This window comes from Heterocephalus glaber, unplaced genomic scaffold (genome assembly GCF_053883595.1).
Source record: "Heterocephalus glaber isolate CG9 unplaced genomic scaffold, H.glaber_assembly_v1.0 deba00001428, whole genome shotgun sequence".
Lineage (NCBI taxonomy): Eukaryota > Metazoa > Chordata > Mammalia > Rodentia > Bathyergidae > Heterocephalus > Heterocephalus glaber.
The window spans coordinates 271,114-285,544 of NW_028258293.1; the positions used below are offsets into that span (position 1 = coordinate 271,114).

At 60.5% G+C, this 14,431-nt stretch overlaps 1 protein-coding gene across 7 annotated transcripts; it reads left to right on the forward strand.

The window, feature by feature from the left end:
- The first annotated feature begins 3,577 nt into the window (after positions 1-3,577).
- On the forward strand, positions 3,578-14,003 carry B4galnt4 (beta-1,4-N-acetyl-galactosaminyltransferase 4). Of its 7 annotated transcripts, none has more exons than XM_013074700.3 (20): positions 3,578-3,795; positions 6,156-6,259; positions 6,475-6,570; positions 6,642-6,737; positions 6,815-6,905; positions 6,971-7,071; positions 7,150-7,217; positions 8,291-8,369; positions 9,281-9,347; positions 9,434-9,568; positions 9,666-9,775; positions 9,863-9,963; positions 10,032-10,129; positions 10,204-11,011; positions 12,265-12,548; positions 12,650-12,774; positions 12,850-12,922; positions 13,007-13,160; positions 13,367-13,493; positions 13,656-14,003. In XM_013074700.3, the coding sequence occupies exons 1-20, from the start codon at positions 3,645-3,647 to the stop codon at positions 13,995-13,997; spliced, it is 3,210 nt and encodes a 1,069-aa protein (XP_012930154.2). In that variant the 5' UTR covers positions 3,578-3,644; the 3' UTR covers positions 13,998-14,003. The 7 variants fall into 7 exon arrangements, with proteins under 7 accessions (XP_012930154.2, XP_012930157.2, XP_004851800.2 ...); XM_004851743.4 differs by having other exon boundaries at positions 3,580-3,795; positions 12,621-12,774; XM_013074703.3 differs by lacking the exon at positions 9,434-9,568.
- The last annotated feature ends 428 nt before the right edge of the window (positions 14,004-14,431 follow it).

The window sequence follows — 14,431 nt, forward strand, 5'->3', positions numbered from 1 at the left end:
GACTTCCAACCCCACAGACTTCCAACCCCACAGTCTTCCACAAACCAAGGTGTTCCACTCTCAAGGTCTTTCACACTGCACCTTGTTCTACCCTCACAGTCTACCACATACCAAGTCCTTGCGCATGGCATGGTGTTTCAACTTCACAATGTTGCACACAAGTCACTCCAAACAACATAGTGTTCCACTCTTACTTCTATTTTTTCACTTTTTATTTATCAATTGAAAAGTATACAAATATTTTTAAATATAAAAAATATAAGGTAAATGTAGATTAAATAGAAAATTATGCAGATACACTAGTCTAGCATTAACTCAACCAAACATGCTGAAACTTTATTAATTTGACACAATTTGACTTGTACTTCAAACAAGAATTGCAGTGATCACATAATGATATAAAAGGCAGTTCTCTACCAAGAACTAACAGATCTTAATACATATTTCACTGAACAAAACACAACTATGTAAGACAAAAATATGAAACTGAAGAGAAAAATCATAGATCTACAAATATTACTGAAAATTTCAAAACACCTCCCTCAATAATTCACGGCTAATGAAGGTAGAAAAATCTGAAATGGAGTAGTTAAAATCAGCAACATCATGCCTCAAGTCTCACTGACTTCTACACAGCTAGGTGTTTCATCCTTGTAGTCTGCCACATAGCAAGGTGTTCTTCCCTTACTATCTTCCACACAGCAACTTGCACCACACTCCTGATATTTCACACAGCATGACATTCCACCCTCAGTATCTTCCACACAGCAAGGTGTTCAATCCTCTTGACTACACACAGCACACTCTTCCACAGAGCAAGGTATTCTACCTCACAGTCTTCCACACCATAAGGTGTTTCCACCATCATGGTCTTAAATACAGCAAAGTGCTCCACCCTCATGGTCTTCCACACAGCAAGAGATTTCACACTCCCCAAAATTCACACAGCATGGGATTCTACCTTCACAGCCTTCCACTCAGCAAGGTATTTAGCTCTTATTGTCTCCCACAAGTACCATATTCCTCCCTCATGGTCGTCCACACAGCACACTGTTCCATCTTCGTGGTGTTTTTTTTAGACAGGTTCTCGTTATGCAGTTCAAGCTGGCCTTGAACTCACAGCAATCCTCCTGTTTTAGCCTCCTGAGTGCTGGGACTATAGGCATGTGCCACCATGCCCAGCCCACCCTCTTGGACTTCCATAAAGCACGCTGTTCCACCACATGGTCTTCCACCCAGCAAGGTCTTTCACCCTCACTTTCTTCCACAGCAAGGTGTTTCATCCTCATGATCTTCCACACAGTAGTCTTCTGCCCTCAGGGTTTTTCATACAGCAGTTTGTTCCACCCTCACAGTATTATACCCCACTATACAGCTGTCCAAGGAGTTCACTGTCTCACCCATCTCCTAGATTTTGGTGAACTGGCCTTTGAACACTACTGTAGCTCCATCTGTGTGGCAAGACTATGGGGCTGGGTTCACACCTCAGGCATGGCAGGTGGTCTTAAACACTGTTGAATCTATGTCTTTCCCAAGGTCAGGATTCCCACATCCAGGGATCAGGCACCAGAAACGGCAATGTTTTCTTGAATGTCATTATCCGTAACAATCTGCTAGTGAATTTTTTGCTTCCTATTCCTGTAATCCTGTACTCCTCATCAACTCATCCTGGTTTGCCAGGAAATTTTCCAGCCTTAAAGCTAAAAGTTGCATGTGCTGTAATCCAGGCAGTCCTTTGCAAACCCTAGAGTATTCCACCCGAGTGCACAGCACATGGACGGTGAGACCCAGCCACTGGCTCTCACACCAGCAGTGCAACAGAGATGCCTTGGTGCTAAGGCACTTGTTCCTATCTGACAGGCTTTATCACAGAATGAAATGAGGAAGCAGCATTCAAAAGGAGGGTTCCTGAGGGGGTCTCCTCACACCCCTAAATTCTACAGGAAATGACTACAGAAAACCAGACCACTCCACAGACAAACCTGCTGCAGCACAGACCCTAGAATGAAGGCTGGGGTAACCCCACAGGCAAAGAACCGTGGTTATGGCAGTGCTGGCTGAGGGCCAAGGAGCAGCGTGCTTCGTGGAAGAGGGCAGCGGTAAATGCAGTTGCAGCACTTGTGACTTGTGACTACCTAACAGTGAGTGCCTCTCCCTCACCCTCCTATGCTAACCAATTCTTTTTCTTCCTTTTTCCCTCTCCTATTCCCCTACCACCTGATGTAAAATGTCCATGATGGCTAGTATGTATTTCCGTGCTTGTGTTATCTGACTCCCACACTCTCAAGGAAAGAGACTCAGCTACAAGAGTATCGCCCAAAGGTGGGTAAAAGTGACTTGAGACCCATTTCTGGAGAGACCCTGGTGTTGGTTGGGAGCTTTTGTTATTCAGCTGTTCAATGTGGTTTAAAAACAAGTACGCGTGAGAGTTGCCAGAAAAGGACCCTGTGAAGTTGTTCTATTGTCCATGTGGCCAGGCAGGAACCCTTCCATCTGTGGTTGGAGCCAGACAGACCTGGTGATCAGCACTCTCTGAAAGGCTGACCCCGCCTACTGTAGCAGCAGGCAGAACAAGGACAGAACTGTGACAGCCCAGGACAGAGAGCATCACCATTCATCAGAGCCAGGGCCACCCTTCAGTCCCCACTGGGATGCACTGACTCCAGGGTGCAGAGCCTGGGTGACTGCCGACCAGTGCTAGACACAGCACCTCACATCCCTGTCCTGTCGCCAGAGGCTGACACGTGGAGAGAAGCCTGCCCATGTGCTGGGCCCACGGTCAGGACCTGGGGAAGGGCTAGCCTCAAGGTGGGGCAGTCACAGGCATGTGGATAGACATGGGGGCAGGCGGGAGGACAGCAGGCTGGCAGCTGGGCAAAGGGTGAAGTGGGCATCGCTGTGGCCAGCTGAGGGCAAGTCACGTCCACCACCACCTCTCCGGACACGTGCCCAAGAGCGGCAGGTCGTAGCAGAGTCACAGCAGTGCGAGGGGAGATGAGGCCTCTTGCCCACCCGTCCACCTCAGGGCTCGCCCCTTGGCCCAAGCCTTGCGCCAGAGCGCTCTGCTGCCCCAGCCGCCCGACCCTGGACCTCCACGGACATTCCAGGCACTGCTAGCGCCCTCCCGGGGGTCCTCGGCTCCGCTTGCACTGAGCTCCCCAGCCCCCACCCTTCACCCCTCCAACCCAACCGTGCCCCCAGCGCACGCGCCCTTCTTTCCCGCATTCTTTCTGACCTCGCAGTGCCCAGATCTCCCCAGACCTCAGGCTAGCCTCCCTCTGCCCTCTGCGGGGCTCCCCATCCCTGTCCCCCAGACTCCTGGTCCCGGGTCCCCACGCGGGGGGCCCAGGTGGATGCGCGTCGGGGGGCGGGGTCTCCGCGCGCCCCGCCCTCGCCCCCCATTGGCCCCGCGCGCGCCGGCCCTGCCCGATTGGCCGCGCGGCCGCGTCCCGGCGCCGTGGGCAGTAGCGCGGCGCGTGCCGCTCGGTCCCGCCGCGGCCCAGGCGCGAGCAGCGGGCGGCCGGGAGGGGCGTCCGGGCGGGGCGCCGAGGAGCCGCTCCCGCCGCCCACCCGGGCCGCGGCGGGGACGCGGGGTCGCGGCGGACAAAGGGCCATGCGGGGCCGCGGGCGCTGAGCGCGGCGCGATGCCGTGGTTCCCGGTGAAGAAGGTCCGCAAGCGGATGAAGCTGCTGCTGCTGCTGCTGCTGCTCACCTGCGCCGCGTGGCTCACCTACGTGCACCTGAGCCTGGCGCGCCAGGGCCGCGCGATGCGACAGCGGCCGGGCCACGCGCGAGGTAGGGGGAGGGGCGAGGCTGGGCCCCGCGGGCAGGAGGGGTGGGCCTGGGCGATCCCCGCCCCTCCCGGCCTTGTGGGGCCTCCGTCCCCGAGGTGGGACAGCCGAGGCCTGAGCGCAGTCGGACGCTTTCTGCGGGGCCTGGGTACCCCGGGAGGGCGCCCAGTGCTGCCCGTCGGCGCTCACCCCAGCGGGGCCCTCACGAACAAAGCAACCCTGTGAGCTAGAGCCCGGGAGCCTCTGAAACGCTGACCTTTGACACATCGCCTGGGCGGAGCTTGCAGGAGGCCCTGCCCGGCTGGTGGGAAGGGGCCGCCAAGGAAGCTGGTGTCCTGAGGGTGTGGGGACAGGCAAACAGCGTCAGTCCTCCGGAGAGCACCCTCGTGGAGGCCGGAGCCCCCGTGCCGTCTTCCGCCTCTCCTGGTGTGCCCGCACCCTGGGCTCCCAGACCACCAGACCCTTCACCAGCGCTTGCACCTCATGGCTGCCACACTTCCAGAGACCCCAGCACTGGGCCGCCCCTAAAAGGAGCCCCCACCCACCCCAGCTGTCCGTAGCTAGGGCAGGACCCAGAGCTGACAGCATCATAATAAACTGGGAGCATCAGCCACCGCTGTGGTTTCCCCAGTGGCAGCCCTGGATCTCCCCGTGAACAGACAAGGGTCTGTCCAGGAGAGGGTGGAGACACAGAAGCCCCACTTCTGCAGCTTGGACTCCTCTGCCCTCCCTTGGTCAACCAGGGCAGGCGGTCAGTGGCCCTCGCTCCTGGGCAGGCAGGAGCTGTTCTGGGTCCTGGAAGGTCGACGCTGCCAAGGGCCAGGCCCAGAGCAGCCTGGGCTGCACAGGTGGCACCAGCCCCACACACCTGGCCCTGAGCTGAAACCCTGTCCCCTGCCTCACCAGGCCAGGGTGCTGAGCCACTGAGCAGCCGGACAGGCCTGGGGTTCTCCTGACCATCCATCGGGGGAGGCAGCACCGGGTAGTGTCCAGCAATCTGGGCAGGGGATCCCCAGGGGACAGTGGAGCAGGCCTTGGCCGGGACCCTGCTGCAGAAGGCGTATCACCCCTCACCCTGTGTCTGGACTTAGCGTGGGCTGTGGGCTCTGGCCAGGCTGTGAGGGTTGGTCCAGGAGCATGTTAGGTGTTTGCTCCCCACGTGGCCAGGAGGAGTGATGGGAGGATCTGGAGCGAGGGGAAGCAGCAGGCACTGCCAAGGTGTCAAAGGCCAGAAAGCTCTGGGCAGCCCCTCTCCCCAGAGAAGGGCCCCCAACCAATTTGGTCTCGGCTTTGGCTGTGCCAGATTCTAGCTCCTGAGGTCTGTGGAAGGACAGGCAGACATGCCAGGCTTGGCCTTGAAGCAGGTTTAGGTTGCTGTCCCTACTTGGGAGCATCAGGAGGGCCAGAGGTGGGATAAAGTGAAGCCTCCCCCTTCCGAGGCTCAGATCCTAAGGCGTGGACACCTCCAGGTACACACTAGCATGTTGAGGCTCACGGATTAGGGAAGAGGTCCAGGAAGAGGAGCAAATGGGGGTCCTTGGAGAGGAGCCAGGCTGTGGAGCAAACCACAGAGGACAGTCTCCCTCCAGGGCCACCTTGCCACAGGTCCTCTGGCAGGCAAGACGATGTGCCCATCTCTCCTCGGCCCAAGCTGGTCCAGGTGGCACAGATGCCACAAACCAGACCTAGCTTGGCCTCAGGGTGTCAGTGCTGGCCTCCCTGACCACCAGGACACTTACTGCAGTAACCCTGAGTTCTCAAATCTCGTGAGGAAGCAAAGATGCTACAGGCACTGGACAGTCCTGATTTCTTCCCAAAGCAGAGCTACTATGTGAAGACAGTCAGGCAGCTGTTTATGTGCACACAGACACACGCTAACACAGTAACCTATTGCATATGCACACAGATGCGTGATAGCCTCTTACATGTGTGTGCAGATGCACACTGGTTTGTTGTGTGTACACACTAGCCTATTACATATGTGCACACTTGCGCACGGGCTTGTTGCATGTGCATGCGGGTATGAACAGGCCTGTCGTGCAGATACACGCTGGCCTGTGACGAGTGCACCAATATGTGCTAGCCTGTTGTAGGTGTATACAGATATGTGCTGACCTGTTGCCTGTGCATGCAGATCCGGGCTAACCTGCATGTGCACAGCTCTGTACCCTTGCACCAGCCAGTTTGGGAAGTGGGGCACGCTGCCCACCCTGTCCACTCGGGGGATGTGGGAAGATCAGTGCAAGGAGTGGCCAGGTGAGGGTAGGGTGTCAGGTGCCATGAGGGAACAGACATGCGAGACACGTCAGCAGGGTCCTGGTCCAGACAGGCTCTGTGCCACACACACCTCACGTGCCCTTGCAGATGGTGAAAAGCTGGCCGATGTGACAGATGGCCGGGGTATCCAGGGGGCGCCGTCCACGCAGAGGGCAGAGGACTCCAGCGAGAGTCGTGAGGAGGAGCAGGCGGTGAGTAGGGGCCATTAGAGAAGCTGGTGTGTGCAGGTCGCTTGGACGGATGGACACAGCCCAGCCTGCAGTTCCAAGTCGCTGATGTGTTGCTGGGTGGCCACATGGCTGCCTGGCCAGACATCCGGGTGTGGAGGGCTGGCAAACGGTCTCTGTGGTGCCTGGGCAGGCTGCGTGTAGCTGTGGGACCCCTCCCTGCCCTCTCTGTCCCTCAGCCTGAAGGCCAGGACGCAGATGAGCTGTTTCCTGGGGGGGCTGGGAAGCCACCCCCACTGAACCTCACCCATCAGGTGCCCAAGTGGCAGGAGAAGGTGAGCTCTGCCGGGCCCGGAAGGGCGGGGAGGTGGGGGCCGTGCAGTGGATGAAGCCCCTCTGCCCTCAGTTCAAGGGGCAAGTGAACCTGCACGTGTTTGAGGACTGGTGTGGGGGCGCCGTGGGCCACCTGAGGAGGAACCTGCACTTCCCGCTGTTCCCCCACGTGAGTGCCCCAGAGCAGCAGGGGCGTGGCGGGCGGGCCGGGCTGTGCAGCACTCCTGATGCAGTCCCTGCCCCCAGACCCGCACCACCGTGAGGAAGCTGGCTGTTTCCCCCAGATGGAGGAACTACGGACTCAGGATCTTTGGCTACATCCACCCGGCGAGAGATGGTACGAGGCTGGGTTGGGGGGAGGGGGCCGGCGGGGCCTGGCCCTGACCCTGGCCTGTGGACTAGGCGACGTCCAGTTCTCGGTGGCTTCAGACGACAACTCTGAGTTTTGGCTGAGCCTGGATGAGAGCCCAGCAGCCGCCCAGCTTGTGGCCTTCGTGGGCAAGGTACTGTGCCTGGGCCAAGCCCTCCCTGGGTGCCCCCAGGAGAAGGTACACCCCATAACCCTGCTGTATCACCCCCAGACTGGCTCTGAGTGGACAGCGCCTGGTGAATTCACCAAGTTCAGCTCCCAGGTGTCCAAGCCCAAACGGTGAGTGACTGTAGGACGTACAAGCATTCATGTGTGTTTGTACATGAGTGTCGGCATATGTGAGTGGGGTGTGTTTAAGGGTTTATCCATGTACGCATGTTGGTATGTGTATGGCTGGGTGTGTACAGGCATTCATGTACACATGTTGGTATGTGTGACTGGGGTGTGTACAAGCATTCACATGTGTGTGCACACATACTGGTGTGTGTGAGGGATGGGTGTGTACAAACATTCATTATCTGCACGCATGTTGCTCGTGTGGCTATGTTGTGTTGCTTGTGTGGGTGTGTACAAACATTCATGTGCGCACCCACATGTGTTGGTGTGTAACCAGTGTGCGCAAGTACTCTTGTGTATGAACATATGTTAGTGTGTGGGTGATGTGTGTACAAGCGCTCATTTGCATGCATGTTGGTGTAACCAGTGTGTAAGCATTCATGTGTATGCACGTGTTGGTAGTGACTGGTGTGTGTATAACCATTCATGTGTGTATGCATGTGTGTGGTGGTGTGTGTGACTAGGATATGTGTAAAGCACTTTGTGCACACATGTTGGTGTCTGTGACTGTGATGTATATGCAAACATTGATCTGTGTATGCACACATGCTGGTGTGTGTACCAGCACTCGTGTATATGCATGTGTTGGTATGTCAGTGGTGCGTTTACAAGCACATGTTTGTGTGTGTGTTGGTGTATGACTTGTGTGTATAAGCACTTGTGTTTACACACTTGGTGTATGTGAATGACTGGCGTTTGCACAAGTACTCATATGCACATGTTGGTATGTGTGACTAGGGTGTGTACACAAGCATATGTGTGTATTCACCTGTGTGTTGGTGTGTGTGACTGACACGTGTGTACCAGCAATTGTGTGCATATGCACACGTGTGTTAGCATGTGAGAAGAAGGCCAGTGGCATCTCCTCAGCCTCTGTACCCTGTCACACACTGTACCAGCACCATCCTGGCCAGACCACTGTCCCCAAGCGACTAGCCAGGAGGCCTGGGAGCTGCTGCCCGTCCCGGCTGTCCATCTGTTCTGTATGAAAGGCAAGCCTTGCCTTCTCTCCATAGGCTCATGGCCTCCCGGAGGTACTACTTTGAACTGCTTCACAAGCAGGATGACCGGGGCTCAGACCATGTGGAAGTGGGTGTGAGTGCCTCCCCTCCCCATCCAGCTTCTACCTCGCCCAAGGGCACAACAGTGTGGTCCCCACTGCAAGGGGCACAGAAGAGCCTTGCTGATGAGTGACAGTCCGCCTGGAGGTGGAAAAGTAGAATTGGGAGTGGGATATGCAGCATATTAATTCCAGCCCCCGAGGGGTCCGGCGGCCAGGTGGGGGAGTGCGGGGTGGTGCTGGACTGTGCAGACTGTCCTGAGAACAAGCCAGTGGGATGTCCATTCCAGGAAAACCCATGAGCTGGGGAGGAGCCTGGGAGGGAAGAAGAGCAAGTTGGAGATGGGAAGCATTTTCCACAGCGAGACCGAGGGCCAGAACGTGGCGGGGGTGCAGTTGGCAGGGAACCATGACCAGGGTCACGGAGGGGTGCTCAGCCCCGGGCCCATAGGCAGTGCCATGTGTCTGGCATGTTGGTGTCACCCAGCTCAGCATGCTGTACAGGCAGGCTCTGAAGTGACCCTGGGGAAGCCAAGGGAGTTGGTGAGGGGCCCAGGAAGAGCTGGGTATAAGAGGGCCAGAGTCAGCCCCTAGGAAGCTCAACTTGGGGCCAAGGAGAGGGATGGCATCTGCCAAGGAGACCAGAAGAGCAGCTGGGGACGGGCCAGGCAGGGGCTTGGTGGGGGCACGGGGTCTGACCCTTATGAGGCCACCAGTGACCTCAGGAAGCCGACGGTACAAAGCCAGAGAGTAGGTGAAGTTGCAGGAAGATCTCTGGAAGTGCAGAGGGCAGGACGGGGAGGGTTAGGGGTCAAGATCTGCGCCTAGGGTCTCAGCCTTCAAGGCCTCCTGCCAGCCTCCCTTCCCAGGCGCTGACAACCCTGGCCCACCCACCCTGAGACGCCTGCCTCCCTTGAGGGCTCACTCCCACTCTGTCCCACCCCAGTGGCGCACATACCTGCCGGGCCTGAAGTTTGAAGTCATCAGCGCTGCTCACATCTCCCTTTACACAGGTACTCTGGGCACCTGGGGAGGCAGCGGCTCTGGGGGTGGCCCAGCTGGGCGGGAAGGAGGACCTGGATCAACCTTGGGCCCACAGATGAGTCCTCCCTGAAGATGGACCATGTGGCCCACGTGCCCCAGTCTCCAGCCAGCCATGTCAGGGGCCACCTGCCCAAGGAGGAGTCCAGCGCAGACATGCTGCGCCCAGACCCCAGGGACAGCTTCTTCCTCAGTGAGCCGGCCCCCAGGGAGTGGAGGGGCCTGGCCAGGCCGGGCTGGGCTGGGCTGGGGCGGACCGGCCCAGCCCTTGACAAGGACCCCGCCCACAGCACCCCGGATAGAGCCCTGGAGCCTGGAGAGCGTGCTGGAGCCCTGTGCCTACGCACCTACCTACGTTCTCAAGGACTTCCCCATCGCCAGATACCAGGGGCTGCAGTTTGTACGTGCCCAGACCAGAGCCCCACTGTGCTCCAGGCACCCCCTCGTTCCCCGGAGGCCCTGAGCCCTCGCCTCGCCTCTCCCCCAGGTATACCTGTCCTTCGTGTATCCCAATGACTACACCCGCCTCACGCACATGGAGACGGAGAACAAGTGCTTCTACCGAGAATCTCCCCGGTACCTGGAAAGGTAGGTGGGCCGGAGGGCACGGGGTGAGGCCTCACCAGGACGGCGGCTCTGACGCTCTGCTGCTCCAGGTTCGGTTTCTACAAATACATGAAGATGGACAAGCAGGAAGGGGAGGACGGGGAGGAGGAGCAGCAGCGCCGGGCCTTCTTGTTCCTCAGCCCCGAGGGTGAGCCTCCCCACGCCCACCCCGCCCCGCAGCCCCGCTGGCCCTGGCCGCCCGCTCACCTCCGCTGCCTGCAGACTTCCTGGACGAAGAGGACGAGGGGGAGCTGCTGGACAGCCTGGAGCCCACCGAGGTGGGCCCACCGCGGAGCGGACGCAGGCCTCCCACACCACCGCTGGCGGAGCGCGAGCCAGAGCTCTCAGCTTCCCACGGCCCTCAGTCCCGCCACTCCCGCGCGCTGCGCTGGGCCATGCGCCCCCTGTCCCTCTTCCTGGGCCACGCGCCACCCCCGCGCGCCGCTGAGAAGCCTCCTGCCAAGGTGTATGTGACGCGCGTGCGGCCCCGACCGCGGGTGTCCCCACGTGGCCCGGCCTGGCCTCCCCTGGCCGGCGTCCTCCTGCGTGCCCGCGCCGTGCCACGAGCGCAGCTGCGTGCACCTCGGCCCCGGCGCAGGTCCCGCGGGCCCCCAGGCACAGAGCCCCCCGCGCCGTCCACCCTCGGGGCCCCGCAGGCCCACGCGCCCACACCGGATGTGAACTCCTCGGCTGCCGCGCAGCCCATGACCTCCTTCCTGAGCTTGTCCCAGGTGTCCCGGCCGCAGCTGCTCGCCGAGGGCGAGGGGGAGGAGGAGGACCGGGCCCCTGGCGACGAGGTGGCCTCAGAGGACAGCGAGGAGGATGCCGCGGGCCGCGTGCCCGGGCACTGGCGAGAAGATGCTATCGACTGGCAGCGCACATTCAGCGTGGGCGCTGTGGACTTCGAGCTGCTGCGCTCAGACTGGAACGACCTGCGCTGCAACGTGTCCGGCAATCTACAGCTTCCGGAAGCCGAGGCCGTGGACGTGGCGGCCCAGTACATGGAGCGCCTCAATGCTCGCCATGGCGGGTAGGGCTGTGCCCAGTGGAGAGTGCCGTCTCCGTGGGACTTGGGCCCTTCGGGGTGCCCAGGGCCCTCGAGAAACCCCTGGCGCCTCCCTCCGGGAGCCCCATGCAGCACTGCTCCCATACTCCAGCACCTCCCAAGCCTTCACCTGCCACCCTCGACCCCTCTAGTCTCCCAGGCCCCAGGATCCAGCTTTTTTACTTTGTTGGGGCCCGGGGCTAATTTCTCAGCTGGGTACTTCTCAGAGAGGCTATGTTGTGGTCCTTTGAAGGACAGCCATGTGGGCACAGGCTCATTTGGAGCAGGAGGCCAAGTGCGGCCAGCAGGCAGGAGCTAGGAGGCTTTGGACAGGGTATGGCAGACTCCTCTGGGTCATTCCCAGTTTCGCTGGAGGAGAAAAGCCTGTTGAATGCCTAGGACTATCCAATCAGAGGCTGTGAGAGGCGCTGCACCCCAGGTGGCTCCAGGGCAAACCTGCTCTCGCATCCAAGCTTCTGTCCCATGGCCAGGAGGGGTCGTCCAGCTGGGTAGTGGTAGCTGCACCCCTACCTTTGCCCGCCTGGGTGCTGACCGGATGTTCCCGAGGAACAACCAGGTCATTCGGGCAGAAGGCCCGTGACTCGGGCAGAGCATGGTGGGGATACACAAGAGTCCGAGGAGGGGAGTCCAGATCCCTAGCGGTCATGCCAGTGGGCTCTCAGGGCAGACAGCACCGGCCACCAAAGGAGATCAGGGTGCAGGACAAACAGTCCAAGGCCCCGAGAGGAGCCCTGCCGGCCAGAGGTGGAGAGTGGTCGGAGAGGGGCCCAGGTGCCACCAAGCCTCCTACCCCAGCAGGGCTGTAGGAGCCCAGGAGGAGTCTGGTTGGAGGGGACCCAGAGACCTGAAGAGAAGGGCTTGGGGGACTGGGGCCAGAAGAGGGCAGGGCACTCCGGGACACAGAAAAGTGGACAGCGGCGAGCACCTGCTAGGAAGGGACGGTCCTCGGGGTCACCTACCTGCCTGTGCCACTCTGCTTCCCGCTCTACCCTGAGGAGGGGAGGCTTTTGTCTGCAGTGGAGGTGAGGGCCAGGCTAACTTCTGGGAAGCCAGGCGGAAGTGTGGCGCAGGGGCGGCCACAGCCTTGCGCGTCCCACCCCTCCCCGGCGAAGCTTTGAGGAGTCATGACCTCGATCCTATCCGGGGCTGGGCCGCTCGGGAAAAGCAGGGTGGGGCATGTGCTTTGGTCAAGCTGACCACCTCGCTTCTCCCCACAGGCGCTTCACGCTCCTGCGCATTGTGAACGTTGAGAAGCGCCGCGACTCGGCGCGCGGCAGCCGCTTCTTGCTGGAACTGGAGCTGCAGGAGCGCGGCGGGGGCCGCCTGCGCCTGTCAGAGTTCGTCTTTCTCCGAGTGCCGGGTGCGCACGCCCGCGGCGAGAAGGGAGGGAGCCCCGAGCCCCCTCCCGCTGCTTCCACGCGCCCAGACAGCCGCCCTGAGCTCTGCCGACCGCTGCGCCTCGCCTGGCGCCAGGACGTGGCCGTGCACTTCATCGTGCCAGGTGCGCGGGCGCGGGCGAGCCAAGGGGCTGGTGGGGGCCGAGGTCGCGCCGCCGACCCCGCGCCTCCTACAGTTAAGAACCAGGCGCGCTGGGTGGTGCAGTTTCTGGCGGACATGGCCTCACTGCACGCGCGCACGGGAGACTCGCGCTTCAGCGTCATCCTGGTGGACTTCGAGAGCGACGACATGGACGTGGAGCGCGCCCTGCGCCAGGCACGGCTGCCCGGGTAAGAGCCTGCAAGGACTGCGGGGTTCCCGAGCCCGCCGCCAGGCCCACGCCGGTGACCCTTCGTCCTCCGCAGGTATCAGTACCTGAGACGGACGGGGAACTTCGAGCGCTCTGCTGGGCTGCAGGCCGGAGTGGATGCTGTGCAGGTCTGGGGGCCGGGGCTTGGGGAGCGCGATGGGGGCCACAGAGGGGCCTTCGGACGGCGTAGGCTCAGATCTTCGGCCCTCCAGGACCCCAGCAGCATCGTCTTCCTCTGCGACCTGCACATCCACTTCCCACCCAGCATCCTGGACAGCATCCGCAAGCACTGCGTGGAGGGCACGCTGGCCTTCGCCCCCGTGGTCATGCGCCTGGGCTGTGGGAGTTCCCCTCGCAACCCGCAGGGTAAGGCCGGACGGCTCCTCAACGCCAGGGCCCCGCGGACCGCCAGGGTGCGCCCAGAGACCCCCAGGCAGAGCTCCGGAGCCCCCAGGGTCATGCTAGACGCCCTGGGATCCCGGCTTCCCAAGGTTCTCCTCCCTCTTCCTTCCCTAAGATGGGGCATGGGAATGGCCTTCGGGGACTGCATCTGAAAACCTCTCCAACCCCAGGCTACTGGGAAGTGAACGGCTTTGGTCTCTTCGGGATCTACAAGTCCGACTTCGACCGCGTGGGAGGCATGAACACGGAGGAGTTCCGAGACCAGTGGGGAGGCGAGGACTGGGAGCTCCTGGACAGGTGACAGGCTGAGGGGACGCCTCGTGCTCCTCGGATGGTGGGGGAGAGGGCAGGGCCCACCTCCATCTTTCCGGGAACCCCCACCCCACCCCACTCCCGGAAGCCCGCCTCCAGGTGCTGTGGCCCCGGCAGGAGTCACTGACGCCCTCCGCCTATCCCCAGGGTCCTGCAGGCGGGGCTGGAGGTGGAGCGACTCCGACTGCGGAACTTCTACCACTACTACCACTCCAAGCGGGGCATGTGGGGCACACGCAGCCGCAGGGGGACCCGCGAGGAGCCGGCCTGAGGCCGGGCAGCACAGCCACCACCCGTGCCTCCCCATCCGGCCTGGCCCGGCGGCCTCCCCGGAGGCCCCCTTCCCAGCCAGGCTGCCAGGCTGCCTCGGTCCTCACGCTCCGAGATGATTTCTGTGAAATTTTCAGTAGCGATGACATTGTTTCCAGGATTTCCAAGAGTTCTGTCTGTTCCGTTTTTATTCAGATTGAAATGAAATATTTTTTTTAGTTCTGACCTGTTCTCTGTCCTTCTTCTCGGGGTGGCCCCAGATGCTGCTGGCTCCCTCTGTCCGCCACCCACCCCACTCCCCAGCCCTCCTGCTGGCAGCTTCCACAAGTGCTGCTGAAAGCCACCCCCGCCAGGCCTACTCCCATGGGCGCTGCCTCGGTTCTCCTCCCTCACTCTCCTCCAAGGTGGGGCAGGGTCGCCAGGAACAGACCACCCCGCTCCGGGTAGGGTGATCCCAGCTCTGGGGGAAGATGACTCCAGACTAGTTTAGACCATCGTGGGGGCAGGAGGACCTTGGGGCAAATCAACGCAGAGACTGGGCAGTGCCCAGGACCCCAACCACCCCTGCACGCACCGCCCTGCTCCCCACCCTTGGAGTCCCAACCCCACCTTCCCTGGTCCAAGTCCTGGAGGGAGGCTGGGTAACCAGAACC